The 27,749-nt window shown below is 47.2% G+C and overlaps 1 protein-coding gene across 2 annotated transcripts in view; it reads right to left on the bottom strand.

The window, feature by feature from the left end:
* Positions 1-5,926: 5,926 nt before the first annotated feature.
* The window catches only part of dpf1 (double PHD fingers 1), a 31,279-nt gene continuing 9,456 nt past the window's right edge, over positions 5,927-27,749 (bottom strand). Inside the window, exons 2-12 of one of the 2 annotated variants that reach the window (XM_078107469.1) lie at positions 27,512-27,541; positions 26,786-26,946; positions 25,561-25,668; positions 25,068-25,156; positions 24,043-24,132; positions 23,083-23,161; positions 22,868-22,999; positions 12,604-12,723; positions 10,340-10,452; positions 9,696-9,777; positions 5,927-9,019 (exon numbers count right to left, since the gene is read on the bottom strand). In XM_078107469.1, coding sequence (XP_077963595.1) covers positions 8,949-9,019; positions 9,696-9,777; positions 10,340-10,452; positions 12,604-12,723; positions 22,868-22,999; positions 23,083-23,161; positions 24,043-24,132; positions 25,068-25,156; positions 25,561-25,668; positions 26,786-26,946; positions 27,512-27,541 — 1,075 coding nt within the window. In that variant the 3' untranslated portion in view covers positions 5,927-8,948. Of the gene's footprint in view, positions 9,020-9,695; positions 9,778-10,339; positions 10,453-12,603; positions 12,724-22,867; positions 23,000-23,082; positions 23,162-24,042; positions 24,133-25,028; positions 25,157-25,560; positions 25,669-26,785; positions 26,947-27,511; positions 27,542-27,749 lie in introns of both variants that reach the window. The other variant, XM_040175832.2, reaches the window with a different exon arrangement.

Here is a 27,749-nt window from a genome sequence, read left to right as displayed (position 1 = left end):
TTAAATCCCACTGAAAAGCCTCTCACCATTAAAAGAAATGCAACGGTTGCAGGGGTTACACCGTGTCATGTACTTGTTAATAATCAAACGCCCTTTTACAGTGAAACAGGAAGCGGTTATTGTGAGTTGAGACATTTAGGCGGAATTTGGGTTCCAGTGCACTTGGAGAGTCACTAATACCACAAAAACACTTGCGTAACTACATATCAAAATTTCCCCTTTTGGAAGGTTTATCTGCTCATGTGTTGTTTTCCACACAATCAGAGGAGAGGCCGTGTGCAAACCTCACACCTGGGCTCCTCCCACTTCTCTCCCTGGAGATGTGCGTCCTGCTGTTGCACGCGAGTGAGAGAAAGAGGGGGGACGGGGGGCTCATGGGAGCAGAGCCAATGTGAGTCGGCACAGCTGTTGCCTGTTGACTAATGACATTGTCCTTTAAACGCTGCACTGGGCCGGATGTCTGACGACTGCCGCGTGACCACGGCCTTCGTCTTTAGCCGCCAATACGTCGAAAGTGTTATCCCACATTTGTTGAATTCAACTTAATTCTCTTAACATTTATGGGTAACCAACATATATCAACACTGGTGATCCATTTTTCTAATCCTCCACTGAACTAAACTGTGTTCAAGCCAAGTTCCACGGGGGTAAAGTCCCCCTTTTTTGACGAATTGATAGCGTCATACCCTCAGGCTGAACTCTAAATCCTCCTCTGTCTCAAATTCAAAGTATTTAGGGGAGTTGACCGGATGATTCATCTTTTCGATGACATTAGAAGTTTAACGGTGACTCCAAACTGTAAACTAGTTCACGGATGCCTCGCCTTTGCTGCCCTCTGCCCATAAACTGTTGAAATGGATGCAAATCTGACCGTGGGTTTCCGTGCTGGCTTCAATAGATCTTGATTTAAATTCATAAAATCATCTTCAATCCTCATAAAAGCTGTTTAGGGATAATAAAAAAAAAAGTGGCCAGCTGAGGGTTGAACTGGATCAAAGCCACAGAGGCTGGTTGATGCCAGAGAAAACACACGGAACACTGAGGATAAGATAAAGAGCAGGAGCTTTATTTAATCAGCCTTGTATTTTCACATTACTCTGCTGACGTTTATTTTTCACTCGATCAGTGTTCATCTCACAGTACGATGGCTGCAGGGAACCATGTTAGGACTGTGTTTCCTCAGCGTAACTGCTTTATTAGTATTAAGCGGAATGAAATAAACTTAGTTATTAATGATCCATACTATTTGGCTCTCTCACAGCAGCAAGAATTAAAAAATCCCAGGCAATACTAATGTATATCCTGCAACTTCATTATTCCTTTGTAGGGTCCCTCGTTCATTTTCTTTCACTTTTCATTTAAACATGAATTCATGAATCGCTCCTCCGTTGTGTGCATGTACGTGAGGGGATGACGGACAGCTGCACAGGTGAAGCACTACTTTCTCTCTTTGTGTCGGGTGACGGGAAGCTGTTGTTACCGACGTCTGCCTCCAGGCGGCACTGTTGAATCGCGATTCTTAAGTTCACCTTAAGAAGTCTGTTTTTTCTTTTGAACACTATTTTAATGGCAGATTATTCAAGCGTTCATCCACCTGGAAGAAAGAAGACCCTTCTGCAAACCGACGGTCCAAATCAGTGATGGGCGGATTTTATCAACACTCAAAACACGTAAAGTGCAGTTTGTCTCAATAGAGGATTTCACAGCCTTCAAAGTGACGACTGTGACAGATAATCATTAAGGATGACTCTGAATGACAGGAGAGCGCATTAAACCGCCACTATGACGGATTTTAGGGAAGTCTTTCATCTGTTTTTTTTAAAATAAATTCTGCCCAGAAGTTGATTTTGAGTGGACTGCACCTTTAATTGACTTGACTAACGCCGTCGCTTGATGGGATCCCAGGGAGTCCGGTTCCCCGCATGTAGATTTAATCTAATCCTCCACCCAAAAGCCTCCTTCCGGTTCAACGGGAGGAGAGACCGAGGCCTGAGGGCCAAAACCGGTCCAGGAAACCGCATGCTTCCATTCACATTGATCCTGGTCACTTGATTGATCCGCTGGTTAGACCTTTAATTAACCACTTTGGTTGTTGAATGGCTCGGAGCTCTGTGGTTGTATCGATTCCTAGTAAAGATTATTGTTGCTGGCGAATTCTCTAAAGGAATCGGCTTGTTGATTTGTCACTGGACAAATACAAAAGCTTGTTATTCACATGAACCCTGATGTTCTGTTTTTCACGTTTGGTAAAGACCTTCACCCTTAATACCTTTTGTCAGTCTAAATATGTTTAAAAGTGCTTAAGCCACTTTGTAACAAACAAAGAAATGACCGCAATTAAGTATTGTTTTCAAATAGAATAGGAACAATTTTCACTACTATCTCTATGAACAAATGTTTGTATATGTATATATCCATAAATGTATACAAAAAAGAAAGTTGTCCCTAAAATCCATCATAGTGGCGGTTTAATACGTTCTGATATCATTGAGAGTCATAGAGAGTACCTTCAGTTGGAAAACCTTATTGTAATAAATAAATATTATTACATATATGGGAGCGGTTATATATATATATATATATATATATATATATATATATATATATATATATATATATATATATATATATATATATATAACCGCTCCCATATATATATATATATATATATATACAATATATTTGTTACGAAATGACTTTCGCACTTTTAAAGGTGTCGAGTTTTAATAAAGTCAGAGAAAGCTTAAGGGTTAATAATCAATTGGATTCAGTGAGAAAGCAGCTGTTGAATTTTCACATGTAGATTTTTACCAACACAAATTAGCACAGTCGTAAGATTGAATGTGACTTTTTGGAAGTGCATCGTTCTTCTCTGAGCGTGTTTCATTCTGCAGGCTGCTGAGGAGGCAGAAAGGTGAGGCTGCATCTCCTCTCTGCTCCAAGGACAGATGGACGGACATCTAGAGGGAAAGAGAGGAATTCAATCACATACGACAGAGTTCCACCCCCACCTCCCCCAACGCCATTTCCCAATATCACCCCCTCCCCCCCCCCCACACACACACACACACACACACCTCTCACTCCTTCCCCACTGCCCCTTTATCATTTTCTCTCATTCTTTTTTTTCATCTTTTTAAGTCGCTTCATTTCAGATGCATTCATATATTTCCAATATCTTTATGTATGAGTCTGCCTCCCTCCCTCCCTCACCCTGCACTCCTCCCCATGCCCCATCCTCCGCCCCTCTCCCGCCCTCTTTCTCTTCTACCCATCCTCACCTCTCTCCAAACCCCCCCCCTCATTTCTTCCTACCTTCTTCCCTATCTTCCTCTGTCCGTCCTTCCCTCCATCCCATTACTGTAATCCATCACTCTTCCATCAGCCACCATGCAAACAGGCCTCCTGGTTACCATAGCAACCACCTCCGGCCCGGCAGTGCGCAACCCGTCTCTGATTGGCTGGCAATGCCTAGGCAGTCTCAGTCTGTCTGAGAGATGTGGTAATTGGCTGGGAAGTCACACACGGACACACACACACACACACACACACACACACACAAACATAGTACAGTATTCACACATTGACATACAGTATGCACATTCTTGCACACACACATTAACACACACATAGACACACTTGTGCTCACGCTGGGCCTAAATAAATATACATATGCATATTCTTTTGGGTATTGAGTGAAACATACACGCACAGATAGTGCAGGGAGGCTGGGGTCAGAGTAATGAAGCTCATAAGAAGATGGGGGCTCTAGGCTGTGCGTGCGTGTGCATCTACTGTACAGTATGTGAGTAAGTGCACGGCCGGGTGCACGCGTGTCGTCAGTGTGTGTGTGCGTGTGGCACGTTGCCGTTTCTGTGTGGGTTTCTGTGTGCACAGGATGGCGGGGGCTTGGGTGTGTAGTGCAGGATTTTGGATAAGGTTGGAGCTCAGCCAAAGGATGGATGGAGGAATTGGTATTTGCAGAGTGTATTGTTAAAAATACCTATATTCCCCCAAGGAGTGTGCACTGCTTTTTTTATTTTTTTATTCTTTCATGGCTTCTTGAAGGAAGCAAGGAAGGAAAGAAAGAACGGAATTGTTGATCAGCTTGACTTCCCCCTGCTGCTGTTGCTCAGCCAGGTCTGGCCAACAGAGCAGCCATGATGAATGCCTCATCTCCAGGAATACATCACAAATAGCAAACGTGTACCTGCCCGGAATAGCAAAGTGTATTCTCTCCTGCAGTGTTCTTTCCAAAACAATTGCGGACAACACGGTTCTTTTGTCCCCCATTCACAGTTTTGCCGGCCGGCTCCAGAAGCAGAACAACGCGCTCCCCCCTTAATCTTTTGTCAATTCAAAGTCAATTTGTTCCTTTTTCAAGCTCCTGAAAAGGTTACAATAATTTTGGAGAGCGCCGCAAAATGAAAAAGGAGTTCTAGTGAATGTGTTTAAATTGGAAATGATAATTAGTTATTCACAGCTGCAGCCTTTGAACACTCGGCTTTGGTAGATTTGTATCTGCGCTGTGAAAAGAGGGAGAAATGGTCGGTGTGCGCAGAACGCACGAGTTAGACTGGATTCAAAGTCCTCTTTACCGGAAAAAAAGAATAAAGTCAAACAGGCTGGTAAGCCCCACTGGTTGGCAACAATACAGACAACCAGACAAACCGTCCAGAAACACACAAACATTCAGTGATTCACATCACAGGGACCAGAGCAAATAAATGCAACCACACACAGGTAGGGGTCATTTTTCAGTCTCATCTTTTTAATGGAAAAAATGAGTCAAGGGAAGAGAGACAAAACCGGGATAATTGATAAAGTCCGATGAATTCACAGAAAATGACTGACAGCAGTGATGAGGGGTGGTGGGGGGTTAAAAAATGTCCCGGAAGATTTGATCTTCCTCTCGAGGTAAAAAATACCAATGAAAAACTCATCTCTATCCAGCGTTGTTCACAACAGACGATCACGTTGAAAAAAATGTAATGATTAAAAAATAAACAGTTCACTCGCTCTCACACACGTACGTACTCACAATTAGATTTCCCATTTTTGGGGGGGAAACGAAGAAAAGAAAAGAAAACCAAAGAAGTGCGAGCAAGATCACGGCACGACAATTTACACGAGCGGCCCAAAGTCTCAACCCCTCCGGCCCAGCCGCCCCCAACTGCTTAAAACGAGGAGGAGGGGCAGGGGGGGGTCGTGGGGGGGTAATGGTGTCAGCTGGTTTCTGGTGCAGCTTTGTTTGCCCCCCAAAAACATCATCAGCATCACCACCTTGGTTCCTCCCATTTGTACAAATAATCACACTGACCGCCCATCCCCCCAAAACCCCAACGTGGCGACCCCGCCCTCGCCAGGTAGTACAATCAAAATGAGATGGCTGCCACCGAGCCACCATGAAGGCTTCTCAGTCACCCTCGACATCATCATCATCGTCTTATCGGGTCATCATCAGCATCCGATCCCTCGTCGAACGCACCCCAACCCTAGGTGTCATTGGATAATGGAAATACAAATGCGTTCAAGCTAACTGAAATGAACACAGCGTAGAACGAAACAGAATTCTCCTTTGCCCAAGTGACTTGTGGGAAATGTGACCACTCAAGTACACTGTTGTTGTTGTTGTTGTTTTGTACTCAGCCCTCCGATCCTCTCGCAGCGCTTTGCCACGCAAGTGGTTCCACTGAAAAATAATAATAATTCACTATTTTGGTTCGGTTTGCTCTTCTCTGACCTTCCATTAAAGTGGTAATACACACAGACACACACACACACACACACACACAGACACAGACACACACGCAGTCACGCACATACACCCAGAGGCATGAACACACTTGGGAAGCAGTGCAGCCACGCTGTGCAAAATGTGAGAAGACCCAGATTACAAAACCAAACACAGAGACGAACGGGGGAAATGAGAAGGAGTTAAAGGTTATTTCTCATCGTCCTTTAAAAAAATACTGACAATATTCAAATATGTGATCGGAAAGATTTCAGGTTGTCATTCATGCATCAGCGGAGTCACATCGAATCGAGTAGCACAGCACAGTTATTTGCACCTAATGTCTTTTCAGTATCAGATGGCAAACACAATTACAGTTGAGGTACATTCTCGCCAGCCATCTGATCCCGCGAGTTTCCATTCGGAGACACGACGCAGCATTATAACAAAATATATATCAAAAGAAAAACGACTGAAAATGGCCGTATTTTGACATGTAGGCCTACACAGGAATATGAAACTCTGTATGAAAGGGCAATTTGTTGCCCTGGATTCAACCCCCTATTTACAGCTATCGTCTCCAAACGTAAAGCTCACACATAATCGCGATGGATGCGTTCTCGATGCCATCGAACCACTCGCCCTCCTAATGCTGCACTTCCACTTCGGCTGTCTGGTAATGTGCCCTTTAAAGTTGCCTTCAGAAGTCTGGTTTAACTGGTTGACAATAACATAATGTGCCTTTGGGTTAAAATGGTAAAGAAAATAGTTCCCAGTGAAAAGCTCACAAATGTACATGCTGGCAGGCTGACTGGATTAATCCCGTTATAACGGACTCAGGCGTAACATTGTAGCTCGGTCTTGAACTGCTGATTTTATTCCAGTCTACTGGATGCTGACGTGCAGAGCGGAGACGTGGACAGAATCTTCTTTTCCCAGCGTCTCTCGCCCGAGTTTCGATATCCAGAGCTCATGTTTGTATTATTAAGGCTACAAAACATTGATTGTTCAGAGAGAACCGTCACTCTCTCCTGGCAGGTCTCCATTCCACCTCTGCAGCTCATCCAGAACGCAGCAGCTCGACCGGTCTTTAACCTTCCGAAATTCTCCTCCGCTCTCGTCACTGGCTACCGGTGGCTGCCCGCATCCAGTTCAAAACACTGGTGCTCACGTAGCGTGCTGTGAATAGATCGGGTCCAGTCTACACCCGAGACACGGTCGAACCCGACACCCCGACCCGCACTCTCCGCTCTGCATCTGCAAAACTGCTCGTCCCTCCCTCGCTGAGAGCAAAACACTCGACTAGATCACCACTCTTTGCTGTCCTTGCGTTGGTGTTATCTGTCCAAGATTTGTCGTACGAAATTTTCTGTACTAAAATCAGAGGGTTGTGTGAGAAAAGATCAATTTTAAAAAAGCATATTTTACTATTAACTTAATAATTTAAAATGGCATCGCTAATGAAAAAATAATAATCCTAATTTTCACTTGACTAAACATGATTTTTGCCTGGCGTCATATGAGACCGTCGATATTCGCACCTCTCAGAGCTGTCTTCATCCAGGAGGCAGTTAGCGTAGCTTAGCATTACAACTGGAAGCGGCTCTGTCAACCTGCCGGCACCTGCGAGTCCAATCTCGTTTGATTAACGGGTGCAAAAAGCAAAAGGGTGAAAAGTGACGAGCTGAGTTTTGCCGTGGAGGAGTAATGGGTCTTTTTTCTTTTACACTTTGAGTATCGCATGAATTGCCCAAAAGGTCAAACTAAGCCTTTAACGCTTCAAGGATTTCAGTGGAAGTCATGTGACTTGCAAAACAATGACTTTGGACAGGTCGATGTTGACAGTCACCTTTGTGCCACCGGGCCACAGCAACAAGTCACACAAACAGACACACAGTGAGTTCAAAACACACCCAGTTTGGCCAAAATAGTTCATATCATAAACACATTATTGCGAATTAAGTGTGCTTTCCTTTCCATTTCAAATAAAAGTCTACACAAACAATTCAAATAACAACATGCACATGGGAAGAAGAAAAAAAAACATCTTAAATAAAAAAGGAATCATAAAAAATATGTTTTTTTTTAGGCCTCAGCGTGGGCCAGAGAAAGTTCTGCATTGTCCACACGTCAATCCTACATTCTTCACACACAGGTAACGCACGCCGAGCTCGAGCAGTGTTCCAGTCCCACATTGGCTTCACAGTCACTGATTCATAGACGGCCGACCCAAGTTCAGGTCGAGGATTTGTGAGCGACGCTGAGCCTAAATTGTCATTTTTAAACACACCGATCGGCTGATTGGAGAGCGATCCGACACCTTCCGGCGACGATGCCCGAAAGAACGCACCGTTCATCAGTGGGAGCCTCGTGCAAGGAGAGAGGAGGCGGCGAGCTCGAAGATGGTCTGAGTTCCTGGCCAGAGGCTCACTGTTGCGTCTTGAAGACTGCACGGATGGAGAATCAGTCTGAATTCTGTACAACTCGCCCCCTCTTTTGAAAATCGCAGAGGGGCAGCGAGCCCCCCGCGCACAAACAGCGGAGCGGAGTTCAACGCCTCGGCTCTGTACAAGAGGGAGAGGACGCAGGGAGTAAATTCAATTTCGGTTAGGTGTACATTTCACAGAAACCTACTGCTCCGTGTGTCACCCGGGGTCCCCCGAACCCCGTCCTCAGCCCGACACCCGTCCGTCTTAGTAATTCTCACTCGCTACTTGACTGAGCTGCAGCTGAGGATCATTAGGGCTCTTCCGAGGCCCCTTAAGAGGGTTCTTGTGGAGCAGTGTACCTCTGAAGTACTCTCGGCAGGCCAGTGTGTGTGTGTGTGTGTGTGTGTGTGTGTGTGTGTGTGTGTCTCGCTGGCAAACACATTGCCGGCTGATGGGTTCCGTTTTCAGTAAAGGGGGACAGGGGTGGGGGTCAGGTCAAGCATTAGGGCGCGTCGATGTGGAACCCCCCCAGAAAGGACGGAGGTCGGGTTTGCGGCTGGAGAGGCGCTCGGAAAAAGGTCGCTGCGCTGAGGGGTTGCTGTGCGCTCCGTCGGGTCAGAGGTCACCGGGACGGATTCTGGAGGAAGCTGCGGCGACAAATAGATCAGGGGAGGAAGAGGAGGGGAGTCAGGGGGCGAGTGGGGGGGGAGTCGAGCTGAGGCACGGAGGAGGGGCGACGGGGGGGGAAGGATGAGGGCCGAGAGGATGAGGCGCTGCTCCGCGGATTAAGTGAGGGTGATGTAGGCTGAGGCCTTCTCCTTCAAGTGTCTCAGACACAGATGACAGCTCCAGCTCCCTGTACAACACACACACACACACACACACACACACAGGAAGTTCAATCACTACAATTGTGAAGCCTCTTGGATTAATCCCTCATTTTAGACAGAGTGTTAAGCAAATACTGTAAATTAAAGCCGCATGTTAGAACACCACACGCTGTGCCTGTGGATTGTGGCCGCAGGGGGATTCCAAGTCGTTTGGTTTGGATTTGAGCAGCGGGGGATTTGTGACATTACTTAAGCATCACAAATGGCGACCCCGCTGAACGGCGCCTAAAGATGCCACGCACGTCCGCAAGCGTGCGCCCGAGAGCTCCGTCGGGTCCCAGAAGAGCGGGCGGCCGCTGAGTTTTGAGACGCCTTTCCCCCCCCCCCCCCGTAAATCGAGGAGCGCCGCGTGCGCGGGCGGAGCGTGACACTGTTAGCGAGTGTTGAACACTCACAACAAGTGCCACCGCTACTGTATGTTCAGCCAAGTGACGCTCTCGCCATGGAAACGGGTTCTCTTATTCCACTACTCGTCTCCATGACAACGATGCCATCAAACACCCCCCTGGAGGAGCCATCTTGCTTCCCGCTCCTCAGTGTGGGTGCCTCCCCGCCCACACCGCAGGCCCTCACACCGCTCTGCGCCAACAGAGCCCCGCGAATGCCGCTCTGACGCGGCGCTCCCGAGGCGTGTGTACGTACCCTCCGGCGGTTCGGACATGGGGGGGCTCAGACAGTACATGTGGTAGCCTCTGTCACAGTCGTCACAGAACAACAGCTGGTCCTGGAACACAGGGGAATATTCACACAGGCAGATGTGGTTATGCGGGATTTAAAAGGAGCGGAGCTTCAAGTGAATGCGTATGAATGCGTATGAATGCGTTTAGCGCTCGAAGATTCTCAGTTGTATACTCATAAACTGATAAACGGTTGAGGTGTGTTTTATATTTTCTCAATTTAGAATCCAATTAGACTTTTATTTTGGCAGAAATAGTTCCTCTCTAATCCCAACGATTGATAATAAGCTGCACTGTGACTTCAAATCTTCATGAATAAAAAGAAGGTTTGACATGTAAGTATCTTTAAAAATGTTTCATAGATTTAAATCTTTCTTTCTCCCACTCGGTGTGTCAAAATGTCGTGTAATTAAGTCTTTGAGCCAGGCGATGTTCACAAAGGAGATTGAATTAAGTCAACTTGCTCTTTTATATGAAATAATGTATCAAAGCCAAATTCAAGAAGTAGGTTAAAGGTTTTCCAGTATCGTGCATGCATGCGTGTGTGTGTGTGTGTGTGTGTGTGAGCAGCCACACGTGTTGACATGCGTGTATGAAGTGAGAACCTACGTCGTTCTCAGAGGTGCCGCACAGGCTGCAGGACTTGCACTCGATGCACTGCCAGCGATAAGTCCTCACCGCAGCCGTCATGTTCACTGTGAACTGCAGACAGGACGGGTGGCCTGAGTGCACACACACACACACACACACACACACACACACACAAGCACACACCCACACAACGTTTTTCACCATCGCTTTCTGTATTTTGAGGACGGTCATCCATCATCTGCCTTTTCTATCTATTCGGCAGTTTGTTGTGATATGTGTGATTTATCGATATTCAGCGGGGGGGAACAGGGCTGTGGTGCAGATGTGAACAACATCTGCTGAGCTTTTCGTCCAGATGGCTGAAAAAGTTTTTGGACGGCACTTGGTTTTCCACTGTATTTACATTTTTTTTTCATCTCTGAAAATATACCATAAGATTCCCATAAGCTTAGTTTTGATTGAAAATAAACATGTTGTCATTCAGTGAAAGTGGAAAAGAATCCAGAAAAACAAATCCGCTCTGTTAAGCCACTTAAAATATATATTCTCTCCTTACAGAGCTACATCCTGCTGGTGCTCCCTGTTACATGATCACGACAATAGAAACGTGGTTATGTCATCCTCGTTTCCCGAGCTTTATTTGTCTTCTTTGTGCGCGTTTATATAGAGAAGAGGACCATACCAATGTTTCGCACGCTGCAGCCCATTCACTACAAATCACGTAAATCCTTTCAGTTCTGCTTTTTATTTTTTCAGATGAGAAAAAAAAAACAGGTTGAGAAAAGTATGAGTACAGTACATGCAATCAAGTAATAAATTCACAAATTCTTCACCATATACACTGCATTCTCTGCATGTATACAAATATACAAGCAAATCCCACAAAACAAAACAAAGGGATTTATAATGGGAAAATAATAACACAATGATATTTTAGAAAAGAAACCATTCTTGACCTCTACTCTGATAAGATTCACCGTTCACAACCACAATACACACTAAAGGAGGCCGTCCCCGAGGCTCCGGCGGCCCGCGGGACGCGGCCTCAAAAAGAAGAAATAGACAACGGTTTATATCACAAAGGAGGTTGTTGCACAAGAAGCCAGGATTGAAAGGAATGCAGCACACAACATTCAGATTTTGTGGGGTTTTTTTTGTGTTGGTTAGACAGGAAGGTCACGCCAAGCTTACATTTCATGGGATCCATTCATATTCTAATACCAATCTAATAACGATAAGTGCCATAGTGGTGATGCACTTCTGCACACTTCATCATCATATTTATTGCATATTATATATATTCAGAGATGGATGCATTTTCTTTAAATATCTAGAATTGCATCTCATGTGTTTTATCTATTTGATATTCGTGGTATTCTACAAAACTTTATAAAATACTAAATCCTGTCCCAGCTGTGATTATGCTGTTATCACTTATAATGAATGGAGTGTATTGTATAAAGAATAGCACTTTATTATCAGGTGTTGATGCTTTTAGAATAATGTTTTGAAGCTCATTTAAATTCCTGGCACTGTTACACCAACAAGAAACTCTTTGCGCAGAGAAGATTTTAGCACATTTTACATTATAGCCACTGTTTTTCCAAGTATGTCATAATGTTTTAATGTGTTTTCTACCTTTGAGGCAGCAAAGCGTTTCTACTCCCTCACACAGAAGATAAATGAACTTGCAGAGAACATGCATGTATGTTGATGGTAATCCAATGAACCCGCAGTTAAAAGTATTGCAACGAAGCAGGAATTGATTTAATTGTGTATGTACGGTGGCCTCTAAGGATCAAAAATCCCCATAGCAACATACAACAGATGATGTGAGGCGATGCTACGTTATTAGCTATGATTTTTGAATTTCTACTACGTTTTTGTATTTGCAATTTCTAGGTAGAGACCCTCCAAAAGCAGAATGAATGTCATTTTAGATAAATCAGGGGTCGGTTTCAAGTCTCTGCGAATAGATTTTTAAATTGGAGTGAAAACTGTAAACCAACAGCTGCCTGGAAGGTGAGAAAATACCTTAAACAAATCAAAAACATAACAGCAAATGTCTATTGAAAAGACTGTACATGATTTGTAGTAGATGGGCTAAAACAAAACAAACAAAAACCAACACTGGTATGGTCCATCCATTTGAGCGTAACTTTTATTAATTTATTTATGTGGCAAATGCGAAATCTATGCTCGTCAAATGGAACATTTCAAAATTGCGCATCAACAGAGGACCGCCTTCCTCCTGCCAATCATCCCCTTCAGCGGTGCCCTACCTGAGCGTCCACAGTCCGCACAGGAGATAAGGTCTTCGGGACAGCCCGTCTTCTTGGAGCCTCCGAGGCAGAAGTCGCAGTAGCCGTTGGCGATCACCGAGCCGTCTGGCGCTTTCTTGGCTGGAGGGAGAAAAAGAAAAGGGAGGCGAGGTCAGGAAAGCGTTGAGCTTTCTCCCCAATGGGTTTTTAGCAGAGGGAGGGTGATGCTGGCTGGGGGGGTAAAATGTAGAGCTGTAAAAACAAAGAAGAAGAAGAGAGAAAAGTCCATCCCAGCTGCTCAGGTCCCGTCCCTCGCTACTTCCCCATCTGTTTGCTTTTGTTACAGAAAAGAAAACAAGCGCCGGTTCAAGGCCGCAGCCGGAGGCGGGGACTCACCGAACCCCCGGCTCACCCGGGAAACCGGAGACGGGGTCGGGGGGGAGAGGGGGGGTCCCTGAGAGGGAACCCTGCTGGAAGCACTCCCCGGGTCTGGTAAATATTTTCAGTGGTGGAGGAGGAACTGAGGAATGATGTGTGTGTGTGTGTGTGTGTGTGTGTGTGTGTGTGTGTGCACAGGGATTTTTTCAGGACAGACCTACCGGCCTGCTGGGAGGCAAGTGCTCCACGTAATGATTATTAATAAGAGAGAAGCCCCCCCCCACCCCCCCGCCCGCCCCCGCCCGCCCGAGTGCTTGGTACATATGTGTGTGTATGCATTCCATCCCTCTCCCGGTCTCCCCGTCTGCTGTCTGACTGCCGTTGATTGCATAATCACTGTAATGGAAGGAACCACACAACCACTGCAGACTATTTTGAACGCACTTGACGGCTCCAATGACTCATCGTGCGGGACAGAGCGACGGCGAGTACAAGTGGATTACGCAGGTCCATGCACGCACACACACACACACACACACACACACACACACACAGACATTCCCTCTGCAGAGAGACAAAGGGAAAAAGGCAGAGCTGCAGGTGATACTTTGTGCATGTGTGAGACAGGGAGAGGTCATTTAATCCATCCATACCAGGGCGGAGAAGGTTTGGCCAGAAGGGGAAGGGGGGGGGGGGAGGGGGGGAGAAGGGTAAAAGGGGGTGAGAAGAGAAGGAGTGAGAGAGATCGGCTTTCTACCCCGCATGGTTCTGGCTTTAATCCTGGGAGAAATAAAATAATAATGGAAACTGTCTGACAGACAGGGGAGGGGGAAAGATGAGCTGAAACCTGCTACATGCAACAGGAGTACAAAAAACAAGAGGCTGTCGTCTTCAGCGAGAGAAAGCAACTGCTGGGATGTGCACTCTGATGGACGTGGAGAGATTACTGTATCCATAGAAATAATGAGGAAGCTACTATGAAACAATGAGCCCAGTGGTTCGTCTTCACCATCAGGCGACTCACAATGAGAGACTCACAATGTGCAATTTCCACCCTCATTCTCAGTAGTCTCCACTTCCTGTTCGTCAAGTGTTTTTCAGAGAAAAAGGACACACCTGGAGGCCGGTGTGCTGGGTTAGGAAATTAGGTCCTGGCCAATTTGTGCCCCTTTTTTATTAAAAAAAAAGTATTATTCTCATAAGAGTATAGGAGCAGCAGGAAAAATTGCAGGTAAAGTGGTTAAATGAAAATTTGCCCCAACAAAAGTACATCAGAGGCTGATTGGAATGTCTTTTCTTCTTAGTTTTTCCGGCCTTGGAGAAAATAGAATAGATGGATAGTAACGTAAGAACAACACCGCCAGATGTTTCCTGAGTCGGGCAGAAAGACGTATCCTGTGAAGCCGCAGAGGCATATGTGGCGTGCGCCCCCCCCGGAGCCAAAGCAAACGCGCTCTGGTCAAATAAATTGCTTTTTATCTTCGCTGCTTTTATTCGGGCTCGCCGCTGCTGATTGGGCCTCGCAATTCCCGTTGGGACAAACTAGACGGGCACACATGTGGAAAGCCACACGCACACGCATCCAGGCTACGTTTCATCCGTGTGTTTGCCTTTGTAGTCGTGCGTGTGCGTGTGCGTGTGTGTGTGTGTGTGTGTGTGCGCGTTTAAAGGCCCCAGAGAGTGAATCAGCAGGTCCTGGCGCATGCGAGCGAGCCGGGGCTGCCCACCGGCCCGCCTGCACGGAGGCAAAAAAAACTCCATCAATGATTAAACGCCTGCAGCCGTGTTTCAGAGGCCGCCTGCAACCACAGACACGCCATCGCCAGCAAAGAGGGGGGGGGGAGGGGGGGGAGGACCATGACAGAGAGAGGGAGAATGGAGAAGGAGCGAGCTAACGAGCAAAAATACAAGAGAAGGAAACAGGTTCTCTGTCTTCTAACCCTCTTGTTAGTTTTACCTCCTTTTCCTCTCCTCCGCCTCTCCTGCATGTTTTCTTGCCTCCACAGCTTCTTTACCTGACCCTCCCCTCCTTCCCTCCCTCTCCTCCCTCCCTCCTTCCCCTCCTCCCCCTCCTCTCCTCTTCCAATTACCAGGAGGAGTATGAGCAGAACCGCACACTTCACAGCTTTCAAGTGTTGGAGAGAGATCCTCCAGGGAATTATCCAGCAAGAGATGAATCCTCAAATGCTCCTCACCCCCCCCTCATCCCCACAAACACCCTTCACCATCTTTTCTCCCCCTCTGCTTATCATTTTTCTCCCCCCGTCTCATTTTCTCTCCATGCTGCTATTTCGTTATTTCGCTCTCTGAACCGACTCTTGCCCTGCTCTCTTTTTTTCAAATACTCCTTCAGCAAAATAATTGTCTGTGCTCACATGTTTCATATGTTATTTGTATTTTCCGGGATCTGATAAGGCACCTCTTAATTTTTTTAAACAAAGATTTGTGTTTTAGGGCAAAATAAAATAAGTTTCCTCTTTTTTTTCTTTTTTTTCTCATGTGTAAAAAAAAAAAAATAGAAAGAAAAGAGAATTTCAAATGCATGTATGTTTTTGTTATATATATTTTTTTAAATCAAGCAGAGAATTGCAAGATAGACATTTTTTTATTTTCAATCCTTCGGGAGAATAATTCTTTCGGAACATTATGTGACTAATCAGAGCAACTTTTCTTTTTAAAGATAAAAAAAAAAACGGCGAAACGACCTGACCTCCGTCCTCATCCTGGCAAGTTTGTCCCTCCCGTGTCTCCCTTTCAAATCGCTCCTCATCCTCCTCCTTCTTCGTCTCCCTTTGCCCCGGAATCAATACCACCGACTCTGGCTGGTCGATACTCTCGTCCTTCTGCCGGCCGCAGTGGAGGCCTCATCGCCTTAGCGCCTCCATTCGAAAGGAATGAACTCTGCCACACACACACACACACGCACACACACACAAACAAACAAACCGGCCTGCCTGTTGACTTTTCTCACTTTTTAAATATCATCCCTGCCTGCTCCTTGATTTGAAAGAACATTAAAAACATCAACCCTTTGCATTACTTGAACTTGAACTGATTGAGGTGACGGACTGTTTCCTTTCTACTTCTCCACCTCTATTCTCCTCTGTGGCGGCAAAACACAAAAAACTATCCTCAGCCATTAACAAAGACGCACAAGTTGCCGTGGCTACCGCCATGGCGAAAATAGACCAAAACTTGATTCACAAGACTAAGGCAAAGGCAGGGCTAAAGTGTCAGCGTTTTTCACTCTCAGAGTGTATCCGCTCCACAATTACCGAAGGCAACAAACACTCCAGCACTGCAGTTACACATGCGAGGAAGGAGGGAGGAGGAGGAGGAGGAGGAGGAGGAGGCTCACAGGTGGAGGAAGAAGAGAATGAGGAGGAGGCAGGGAAGGATTTCCAGAAGGGGGAAAGGAGGAGGAGGAAGATGAGGACGCACAAAGAGGAGAGGAGGAAAGGAAGGGACAAAAAAAAAAAAAAAAAGTGTCTCTCGTTGTATCGGAGCAGCGGTGTGTGAAAACACACACTCTGCACTCCTGTCGCCCGGCTGCTTAATGAGGAGAGCCTCTCAGGAGTAGTGCACGCACACACAGAGGAAAAAACACTTGCATGTACACTAGAGCGCGCACACACACACACACACACACACACACACTCCGAGATTTACAACCGAGCCTTTGCATAATAACTTTTGCCGTCCAGTTTCAGTCCCATCCCCCACTTGCTCCCTTTTGCATGATGAATGAGAGGCCATGTGACCTCGTGCAGCCACACACACTCACACACACACACACGCACACATAGTATAGTGGAAACAAGAGGAAACAAAAGGATAAACCAAAATAAATATACATGTCAATTCACACAGACACAAAAGCCCAAATGCTCAAGGAGACATCTTCAAGTTTTTTTTTGCAGACAGGGAGGCAATGATGCAGTCATATGGAAACTGTCAGTCACAGATGAAAAGTCACCGCCTTCCTTTCTCTCTCCCTCTCTCTCTCTCTCCCTTCCTATCTTCATCCTCTCACTCTCTCTCGCACCCATCCTCTTCCTCTTTGCACTTTCATGCGTTCTCATTATTGCTGCTGCTCTCGCTGCCTGTGATTCGATCTCTTCGCTGCGCCTCATTGTGCTTCATCTCTTCGCTTCCCTTTCCCTTATTCGGAATCCGTCTATTTCTTTCTTCCCTCTGCTTTGCTCTCAAAAAGGAAATTGGAACTCTTTCCTGCAATCCATCTGTTGTCAGCCTAATGCCTGCACCAGTGCTATGCTCTCGTTTCCCTCCGTCTCTCCCCCCATTTCTGCTCCTTTTCCATCCCTGCCCCCTCCGACGCCACCCCACCCCTCACCCGCACACACACACACACACACACAAGTACTACTTTCACTCATGTCCAGTCAGCAGGTTGCGTAACTCCCAGTGCATTGTGGGTCTGGATGCATGCATTGTATGTGTGTGTGAGCGTGTGTGCAGAGATGACATTGCAAAGTAAAGAGGACAGAGGGAGTTTTGGTGCATAATAAAACTTGATCTATGGCTGCTTTGTAATCACACTGACCCGTAGAAACGGACACACACACACACACACACACACACACACACACACACACAGTATGTCAGGCTCTGCAGTCTGCAGCAAATAGACACGCACGCCGACATATCACACGCGCACACAAAGGCACACCGACTCCCCCATGAATCATGCATTTAAAAAAAATAGACACACACATACACACATTCCGTGCACTCACACGTGCACACACTAAAAAAGAGCCACTTAGCCAGTGCAGGCTTGTGTCCCTGCCGATAAAGAGTTAAAATGCAAATAATTAATCCTATTTTGTTCCATGGAGAGAAGCGACTGTGAAATACAGTTTGAACGGTGGCCATGCCTCACATGGTGCACTACGCCGCGCGTCACAAATCACTAGCTGACCATGTAAAGCGCAAAAAAAACAGTGAAAAGTGAAAAGCACGCATCCAATCATTCGTGGCAGTTTGCCCCCTGAAGCAGCGAGTTGGAGCTGGAGGTGCTGCGCATTTCTTTGTGTATTCGATTCGGCGGTGGCTATCGCTGCTTGTGCTGACTACCAGTCAGGGTTTCATTCCAAACAAACCAGCATTTTTCAAAAAGCCACGACCGAAGACTTTCTTTTTTTTGTCTCTAATCTGACAGATTACGGAGAACTCTTCCCGACTTCAATGCCCATTCCAACGTGTCAATTCACATGTGGACATTTCTTTGTTATGGTAGAAATAATAATTCATCAACTCTTATTCCCTCTTCTCCTCTCTGCAGCAGCCGCAGACAGCGAGACAACAAGCAGGCAGACAGACGGGTGGTGTAACGGGTGGTGGTGGTGGTGGTGGTGTGGGAGCATATCCAAACACGGCCCGAGACAACCGACTTAACGCGAGCAGCCGGCGAGCCCGAGCACCACATGTTGAGAGAGAATAGCGAATGAAGCAGACTCCGATCTCAGGCTGCCGTCAGGGGGAATCTACACGAGAGATTCTCGTTCTGTGACTCTGCTTCTGTCTTTGTCTGTTTTCTCTCTCTCTCTCTCCCCCTTTTCTTTATGTTATCCTTAATGAACTCCTCTGCCCCCCTCCCCCTCGCCCCCGCTCCCTCTCTTCCCTCCCATACTTCAAACTTCTTGCATTCCCCTTTCTGCTTCCTCTCTTCCTCCCATTTTCTATTGTCTCCATACATCTCCTCCCTTTACTTCCTCTGCCTCTCTTCATCTCCCTCTCTTTTCAATGTACACACATAACAGTGTACTCTTTAGGAGGGAGCCACGGCGGTATCTATGGCAACCGGATTGCTAGGCAACAGCCGATTCTCCCTTCCTCTCCTGCGCCGTGCAGCGGCGGCAACAATCAACCAATCAGGGGCTGAGGAGGAATGCCGGGGTGCGCGTGAAAAAAGTTCAGAAGACATCCAGAGAGCGCCGAGTGCTCTCCACCTCCACGTGCGTTGTCTGAATGTGGAGAAAAACGACGTGATTGAACACAAAATCAATCAGTTCTTTCACCCGCGATCTGACTGAAAATGTGTTATGACACAGAACGCGCCGGAAAATGGAAGTTTAATTAGAAAACTTGTTTCCTCCGAATGCAAAACTCGAAGCCCGAAGCTGCTGTGCAGGCGCACGCGCCGGCAAATAATCGTCAATCTGTGCACGCGTACATCCAATTACACCTCTGCGCACTCACCACCGAAGAAGACCCGTTAAACGCAGGCCTTTGGGGCAATTTGGAAAATAAATCACCCGATATCTGCGAAACTTTGAGAGAATTTGGAAAGTTTTGGTGGAAACGTGGTTCCCTGCACGAGGCAGCGGACAGACAAAGACCGGTCCCAGGGGAGACACATAAGCGGCCGTGCGTCGGTTAAAGAGCTGGATGCTTCAAATCCACAGAAGGTGAAGAGAGAAGAAGAAAAGGAAGCAGGCACTGTTGCTTATGGAGTGACAATAGACACGCGGCGGGGAGGGGGGGGCCATTTTGGGCTCTCGCCGTTGTTCTGCGTTGACGTTGGTTGATCAGAATTCATCCTTCACTCCTCAGCCTGCAGGAGGAGGACGAGGAGGCCATTTTGAGACACACGGAATAAAAAATAAAAAAAACCCACAACAACTAACAATGGGCGAGTTGTAGAAGGCGCTGACCTTCAAAGGGCTCAATTACATGTCACACACACACACACACACACACACACTCAGAGTTGGGCATGATTGCACATACAGCACAGTCACACGGCTCGATGGCACACAAAATGCACGTGTGTGTGTGTGTGTGTGTGTGTTGTTTAGATGTTTCTTAACACACTCATACGTGCACACACACACACACTCAGAGGATCCCTGCTGCTCTCCACTGTGGGACCGTCTGTCCGTCCAGATAAAGTGCCTCTGAATCTCAGCTCTGATTTGTGAGGGGCATTTAATGACAACTGCCCCCCCCCCACCTCCCCACCCCCCTCCCCCTCTCTGTGTACCCACAAAAAACAATTTTCAGGTGGACTATACAGGACCGACCTCTAAAGTAAACATCCCCCATATTCGTCTACTTCTCCTCCTCCTCCTCCTCCTCCTCCTCTTCCTCGTCTTCCTCGTCTTCCCCCCACCCCTCCCACCGTCACATCAATGCCAGAGCAGCCCCCTCCCTATCCAACTGTTCCCCCCTCCCTCCCTCTCCACCTCCAACCTTCTGTTCAGAGAAAAGGGAAAAAGAAGAAGAAGAAGAAGTGTAAAAAAAAAAAAAAAAAAATAGGAAAGTAGTTTGAGGTGCGGTCATGAATTTTAATGGGACGGCTCATTTTGAGCAAATAGTACATCGTCTGGGATTCAGATATACGAGTATGTGGCGGTTGTTGATTCTGGTGGACATGATGGTGGTGGTGGGAGGTGGGGGGAGGGTGCGGGGGGGGTTGTAGATACAAAACAAAGAAATAAATTAAAAGGAAAGCCAAAGCTGGATGATGGATGGAGCGAAGAGGAGCGAGTGGAAAACGGGCAGCGGGGAGGGAAGGAAGACGGAGGGTTAAGTGAGGATGCCGAGCGACACGAGAAGGGAAACAGAGGGAAGGAAAAATCTCATCTGGTGCTGAAATAATCGCTCATTCATCACACTGATGGAAAAACAAGGACAGAGGGAGAGAACGGAGCTGGATGAGGCTCAGAAAATGCGGACTTCCAAAGCCTGGGTGATAAGTTTCAGCTCGCACACGCAGCCGGCGTGTTCATTCTATAGCGTCTAGACCGCCTCTTTCCAGCCGGCATAAATTATGCATGTAGAGTTGTCCTCATTCCGGGGAGCCGTGTTAATATTATTACATATGTGGCAAACATACCGGAGAGCGCAGGGTGGTGGAGTCTCCTCCATGACACTCAGCAAATTGGGGGAAAGCTGTAATTGTGTGCGCATGCCACACACACATACACACACACACACACACAAACACACACACATTTGATTCATGCGCACTCACACGTACCTACACACTCCCAGGACCTTTGCAAATGCATGTGCTGCGACGCATGTGGACACACAAATACGCACACGCACACACACACACATACACACCAAGCCAAAAGGCTAAGCTTCCTTTTTCATTTCAGCGGAGAAGATTGCATTTTCTGAGGCTGTGTGTGTGTCTGTGTGCATGTGTGTGTCTGTGTGCGTGTGTGTGTGTGTGTGTGTGTGTGTGTGTGTGATTACTGACTGTTTGGGAGGGAGTGATGGGGGATATTAAACGATTCAAATGCTGTCTCTCTGCTCTCCTCCACTGAAGAGACCTAAGACTGCAGCATGGCCACACGCACACACACACACACACACACAGACACACACACACACACATACTGGGCCGGTCTTATCATCAGACAGGCCAATTTAAAAACCCACACACTGCCAATTAACTGAGGAGCCGCATAGTTTCCGTGCGGACATTGTTGCAGGGCAGCCTGCACAGATCAGTTGTGTGTGTACATGTTTTTGTGGGTTTTTCTGGGGTTTCATTGTTTAGCAAATTGCTTGTTTAAAAAAATCGGAGGAACAAAGAAAGCGGATGAATCGTCTGCGTCTCCTTTTCAAATGTCCACAGCTATCGCCATCGGGTTTTTACTGTGAACGATTACAGAGCAAAACTCCCATCTCCCGCGGGATAAATTCCTCCTATTGTCCTTTAAATAAGTTACTGGAAAAAAAAAAAAAAAATCACGCAGACAGAAGACAAAAAAACGCACACCGAAGGAAAGGCCCCCGGGGGGGGGCGCGTGAATAAAGAGCCACAAGAAACAAGATGCTGCGAGCTGACGGGAGAATTGAGGTCTGATTCATAACCTGTTTGCAGCAACCTAAATATTGTTTTTACCTGTTGTTCACTGGCATTTATTGCTTCCTTATGGCGCCCCTGATACGCTTAGCAGAACCTTTGTAGCTCTGCGCTAAGTGCAATCTAGGGACGCCTGCCTTTACGTACACCGTGCGCTACCAGTCAGTGCGTTTTACTGCCAAGTGATTCTGGACAATCGCGCTGTGCAATTTAAATGCACAAACCCGGATGCCTCCAGATTTTGCACGCGGCCCTCTGAACGGCGCCAGGGAGTCTGCCAAGGCGCAATAACTCTTTCTCCTTCCAGTTCATCCCATTAAACGTGAGACAAAAGTCTCACGGGGGAAAGAGGAGTAAACGTCCCACAGGCAGATGATCATCGGGCATTTTTCATGATGGGCATTAAAAAAAAAACGCAGGTGGTAAGTGATGACATTTTTAGTGGCCACATTCCATTAAATTGTTCCAGGTACGGTGCCAAGACATGGTTGATATATGCAGGCTTATTGGAACACTTACATGGAATGAAGCCACCGTCACTGGCGGACGGGAAACTTCGAAACGTTTAACGATAAGGCGATGGCATTCAAAGCCCGTTACCAGGTAATGCTGCCAGTGGATGATTCCGCAAGATTCAAAATTAAGTTTAATGACAATGTCAGCTGATTCTCAGAAGAATGGTTGTGCATCTATTTGCGTCACACCACAAGACTTCAGCGCTGGGCTGCAGCAGCGCCGACAAGCTCAGGTTAAAAACCACTCTCTTTAAAAAAGAAAGGTAAATTACCCTCGGGCTGAGTTAACTTTAAGGAGTCACGTGCAACCGCCAATAGCTGTGATGTCACGTCCCCGGTGAAACAACAAGCAGGAAAGTGATGATCAGGCTCCAACGGAGGACAGACTCTTCTGACGCAGGAGGTCACGCCACGCACGTGTAAATAAGACGCCAAACCACGTGGTTGTGAGTGTTTAGGATTGTTCGAAATCATCCGGTCGAGCTGCAAGTAACGGACGCCGATTGGTCAACTTGAGGCGACTTTAATATTCAGACAGCACACTCACGCTTGTGGTTGTTCTTGCGCTGGAAGGGTAGCGTGTGTCGCTCCGAGTCCTCTTCCCCCTCCTCGTCTGCCAGGTGTGTGTGAGTGTAATGGTAACTCAGCCCCGGGCGGTTCTTGTAGCGCTTTCCACAGACTGCAACACACACGTTAAAATTACCCTTTTCTGCAAAATAATGAGGAGAAACGGGAGTAAGGAAATGAAGTTGCAACGCTCACTGTCACAGACGTAAGGCTTGTCTCTGTCTTCAATCGCAGCTGGCTCTTGTCTCTTCCTCATGCCGCCGACGCCGTAGGCCTGCACACACACGCGCACACACACACACACACACACACACGGTGGTGAGAACAGCCACATGCAAAATCACGCGTGTGCTCGAGATACAAACAAAAAGTTTGAACTTCCACACGTACACACACACACACACACGTGGTAAAAAGGTTGTGGCAGCACAAGTGTCTACACACACACACACACACACACACACACGTTTGCATTCCACTGTAATCATCTGCTCCCAGTGTAAAGCTCCCCTTCCAGCAGGAGGGGGCTGATGACACCTAGCAGGGGAGCAACAGCTCCAATTAGCAGCCCTGGTGTCTGTGTGTGAGCACGGGGTACATGTGTGATGATTTTCAGAATACATTGTTAACACTTGATTTTCTTCCCATAAGGAGCCCCCAAAAGAGTGTGTGTGTGTGTGTGTGTGTGTGTGTGTTTGATCCAATCAAAAAGAAAAAAAGGTTGTCTCAGCATGATTTGTGTCTCTGGATTCATTTGCATTTGTTTGCTGTAATAACTGTTGCAGACTCGGGAATACAGCGGAGTCAAAGTCACAATAAAACCATCGTGTATTACATATTATTAAATACATCATAACTTCACACCAGTGATTGGTGAAGGGCGCCGTTTGTGTACATGCAATTAGGACACCCTTTAAAGGTATATGCGTGGGAACAGGAGCTTTTATTTAATACTTGAGCCATGCAAATGTAGCGGATTCTAATTAAATCACAATAACCAAAGGGCTGTTACTTTAAAGTGAAATCTAACTCAGCGCTCCACGTGCTAACGACTCTGAGCTCCATCTTCGGCACTGAGAGCCGAGCGGCTTCTGTCGTGACTCGGTAGTTTGGGGGGAAAAAAACGACCCCGGGGGGGGGTCATTCGTGTTTTACCCGTGCTTTGGTACGGTTCTTGCGTTTCGGGACGTCTTCCTCTATCTCGTCCACCTCCAGCTCGTGAGGGAAATCCCCGACCAGCAGCTTCTACAGACGAGAGACAGACAGACGGACGGAGGGAGAGAGGCGGACTGTCAGACGGAGAAGTTAGTTTTCTTCTCTTTCCTTTGCTTTTCCCCTCAGCCATCTCGGCCTCTACTTGCTTTTGTGTTGCTCCCCGTGAACTCGCACGTCTTCCCGTTGAGCATTTGCATAATCCCACTGCAGGAAAATGTGTTACCATTTAATTGCAGTTACAGACTCAACTAAATGGGTGCAGCAAAGGATTCAGGACTGTCTGTGTGTCAGACTCACAAGAGACACATAAGAAAGAGGTAATCAAGCAGCAGTGGCAGAGATTTCCCGATTTCTCGTCTTTAATATGAGTCAAGCTCCAAAAAAAACAAACACCGGATCCCACATTTCCCATCATGCAAAGCCGCCTGCAACGCTTTCTGATCCTCAGTGAAGGAAAACACCCGGTTTGCTTTTTAAAGAGACTTCAGAAGTAGTCAGACAGCGAGAGAAGGGCTGATGAACTTGAAGTCCTGAAGTGATTCCCGGCTTAGAGGCCCCAACCCTTTCTCCGTCTGCACGAGGGCCCCTGTGAGGACCATTTCACTCAAGAGCCGATTGATTAGCCGTCCCTCTGAACGGCGGAGCGACGGCCTCGAGCCGGCCGAGTGCTCCAGAACCAACGAGGAGGTGTTTTCGTTCAGGAGGCGGCGAGCGCGTCGGGCCCGCGGAGAGAGGCGGACGGACCTCCCTCGGAACGTCCCTCAGCTAATAGCCCGCAGGACCGGGCCCTCCGAGAACCCTGAGCGGACTCGCCGTAAAACAGCAAGAACGTACAGACGCCCGCTCGGCGAGACACCGACAGCCTGAGGCACAAACAGGACACGGGGAACTACAGAGCGCAGAAGAGAGAGAAACGAGAGTCTCACCTGACACTCGCTCATCGGCTCTTCTTCCTTGGTTTCTACCTTCTTGTCCAGGGTTTCCCCGGCGAGCAGCGACTCCAGCACGGGGCCGTCCGGGATGCCGCCCTCCTTCTTCAGAGAAGCCTCGTAGTCTGCAGGAGGAGACCACCGCCGGCGTCAGCAGAGTAAAAACAAGAGCGCGGCTGCTTGGTGAAGAGTCCAGTCAGTGAACAGGCATTTTACTCGCCGTGAATATGAAGTTCTCTCAGTTGTGAGACATTATTTCAAAGCGTTTGGTGGCGTTCTCTGACCTTTTGAATTCATAGAAGCGCGAGGACGTCGTGACGTGCAGCCAGACATTGGTCAAAGCCACTGAACTTTAGTTGAATACTCAATTTCACATTTCAAAAGATGAACTTTTCGGGAATGTTTGTAAGATAAAATATGACGACTCTGCACGCTGACACAAAATAAACAGAATGTGCGAATCTTCAAACCAGCATCAACCGCACCACTATATCAGCGGTGAAAGTTATTAAAAAATGTCATTAATTACCGATCTTGAACTCAATGGGTACGAGCCGCGGATCCTCCAGGATGTTTAGCCGTCTCTTCTTGCGCCAGCAGCGGGCGGGATATGTGTACAGCTGACCCGGAGCGTGACCTGAGACGCAGAGCACCACAAACACACCAGCCGCACAATGAATGGGAGTTGAGCTCAACGCTAACACATCTGTATTGTAGCGCAGCGAAGCATGATGGGAAGGACGGTGAAGGTTGACCTCAGAGGGACGTAAACCGCAGAACGGAAAAGTCACAATTCTTTTGTTATCTGAAAACCTTGAATTTGTATATAATATGACGTGTTTATGATGTAATCTGTCTGTTATGGTCCTGTGCATCGTTTCCAAACCAAAGACTGTGAAAATAAAAATACAGTCTTTAAATCTAAACTACTTATAGTTGGTTTTGGAAAATAATCAGCCTTTAAAAATAGTAACAAGAATCTGTTTGATTTTCATTTTGATTCAAAACTATTCTCTGCAAAAGATGTCGTAACTAAAAACCATAGTAAATACTATACTAAAATATACTATAATATATATATATTCTATAATATACTAAAAACTATACTAAATACTATACTAAAATATACTATAATATATATATGTACTATAATATACTAAAAACTATACTAAATACTATACTATAATATACTATAATATACTAAAAACTAACAAATACAAGACGTCGACTGGCAGACAACAAGGCGAAGCCTACAGACTCAAATGGGTAAATCACTCCTACACACGTGTACACACACGCACACACACACGCACACACACACGCACACACACACGCACACACACACGCACACGCGCACACACGCACACACACACGCACACGCGCACACACGCACACAGGCTTCTCTCTGGAATCGTCGGTGCCAGCGGCGCATCTTTGCCTACGGGGGTCGTCTGATTCGCTGCCAAAATACACCGACGTTACAGAAAGAGAGAGCGCCGAGGAAACAACCGCTGGGGAAAGTTGCATCAAAAAATAAAAAGTTGAGCCTGTGGAAGGTGGGAGGCCTAAAAGGAGGGGGAGGAAACAAGGGAGCGTCGAGAGGAAAAGGGGGGCGAGACAAGCGGAGGAAGGAGGAGGAAAATAATGAATCTTCCTCAGCCAGCCTCTTCACCCTGACGAGGAATGAAACACATCACACACACACACACACACACACACACACACACACCCCCCGGTGAGAGAGACACACACACCTGGTCCGCGGTGGTTCTTCTCCATCCAGATGTAGCAGTTGCTCTGGGCCACGCCGGTCTGGGAGTCCAGGAAGGGGAGGCGCATGGAGCGCTCGGCGCACAGACGGGCATTGTAGCTGCGGCAGTGTTCGATGGCCTCCTTGTAGAACTCCTCACCAAGACTGAGAGGACGAACACAGGCGGGGGAGGAGGCGGAGGAGAAGAGGAGCGAGGGTGGGCGGGGAAGGGGAGAAGGTCAAAGGTGAAGGCCAGAGAATACAGTCCAACATGGGCAAGAGGGACGGGATGACAAAAGCACACTTGTGTGGGTTAAGGTGAGTCATAAAAGAGGGAGTTTCATGGACGTGTGTGTGTGTGTGTGTGTGTGTGTGTGTGTGTGTGTGTGTGCAAGCTTAAACACGCTTCTACGGGTCGGTGCCTGTGTGTAAAGTCGAAAGGGGCATTGCCTGGTCAATCATGAGTGGTCTGCGTGTGCGCGTGCGGTCCTATTAACCCGGGTCACAGCAGACGATCAGGCAACTACACACTGTGAAAGCCACACACACACACACACACACACACACACACACACACACACACACACACACTTTTCACCGTGAGGACAACGTGCACACTCGTGCGCACTGTGCTCTTCCCAACTGTACAAGTGTGAGTTTGATTAACATTCAGGGTAATATTCTTCTCTCTGCCTCCCCCCTCTTCCCCCCCATCGCCCCCCCCCCTTACCTGTTCTTGATGACTGCACCTCCAGATTGCCTGCAGGGAGAAGAAGAAGAAGAAGAAGAAGAAAGATGATAGATGTGTGGTGAGTCACTCCTCTCTCAGGTCCTCTCCACGTCTCAGTCTCTAGTTTTTTGTTTCTGTATTTTTTCTTCAGATGTTTAGTTGTTGTTGCTTTAGCTTTGACGCTCTTCCCGTTTCCCTTCTTCCTGCATGTTCCCTCCGCACTTCCCTTTGTCCGCCT

Source organism: Gasterosteus aculeatus, chromosome 1, assembly GCF_964276395.1.
Source record: "Gasterosteus aculeatus chromosome 1, fGasAcu3.hap1.1, whole genome shotgun sequence".
Classification (NCBI taxonomy): Eukaryota; Metazoa; Chordata; class Actinopteri; order Perciformes; family Gasterosteidae; genus Gasterosteus; species Gasterosteus aculeatus.
The sequence above is the reverse complement of the archived record's forward strand: the minus strand, read 5'-3'. Positions and strand labels throughout refer to the sequence as shown.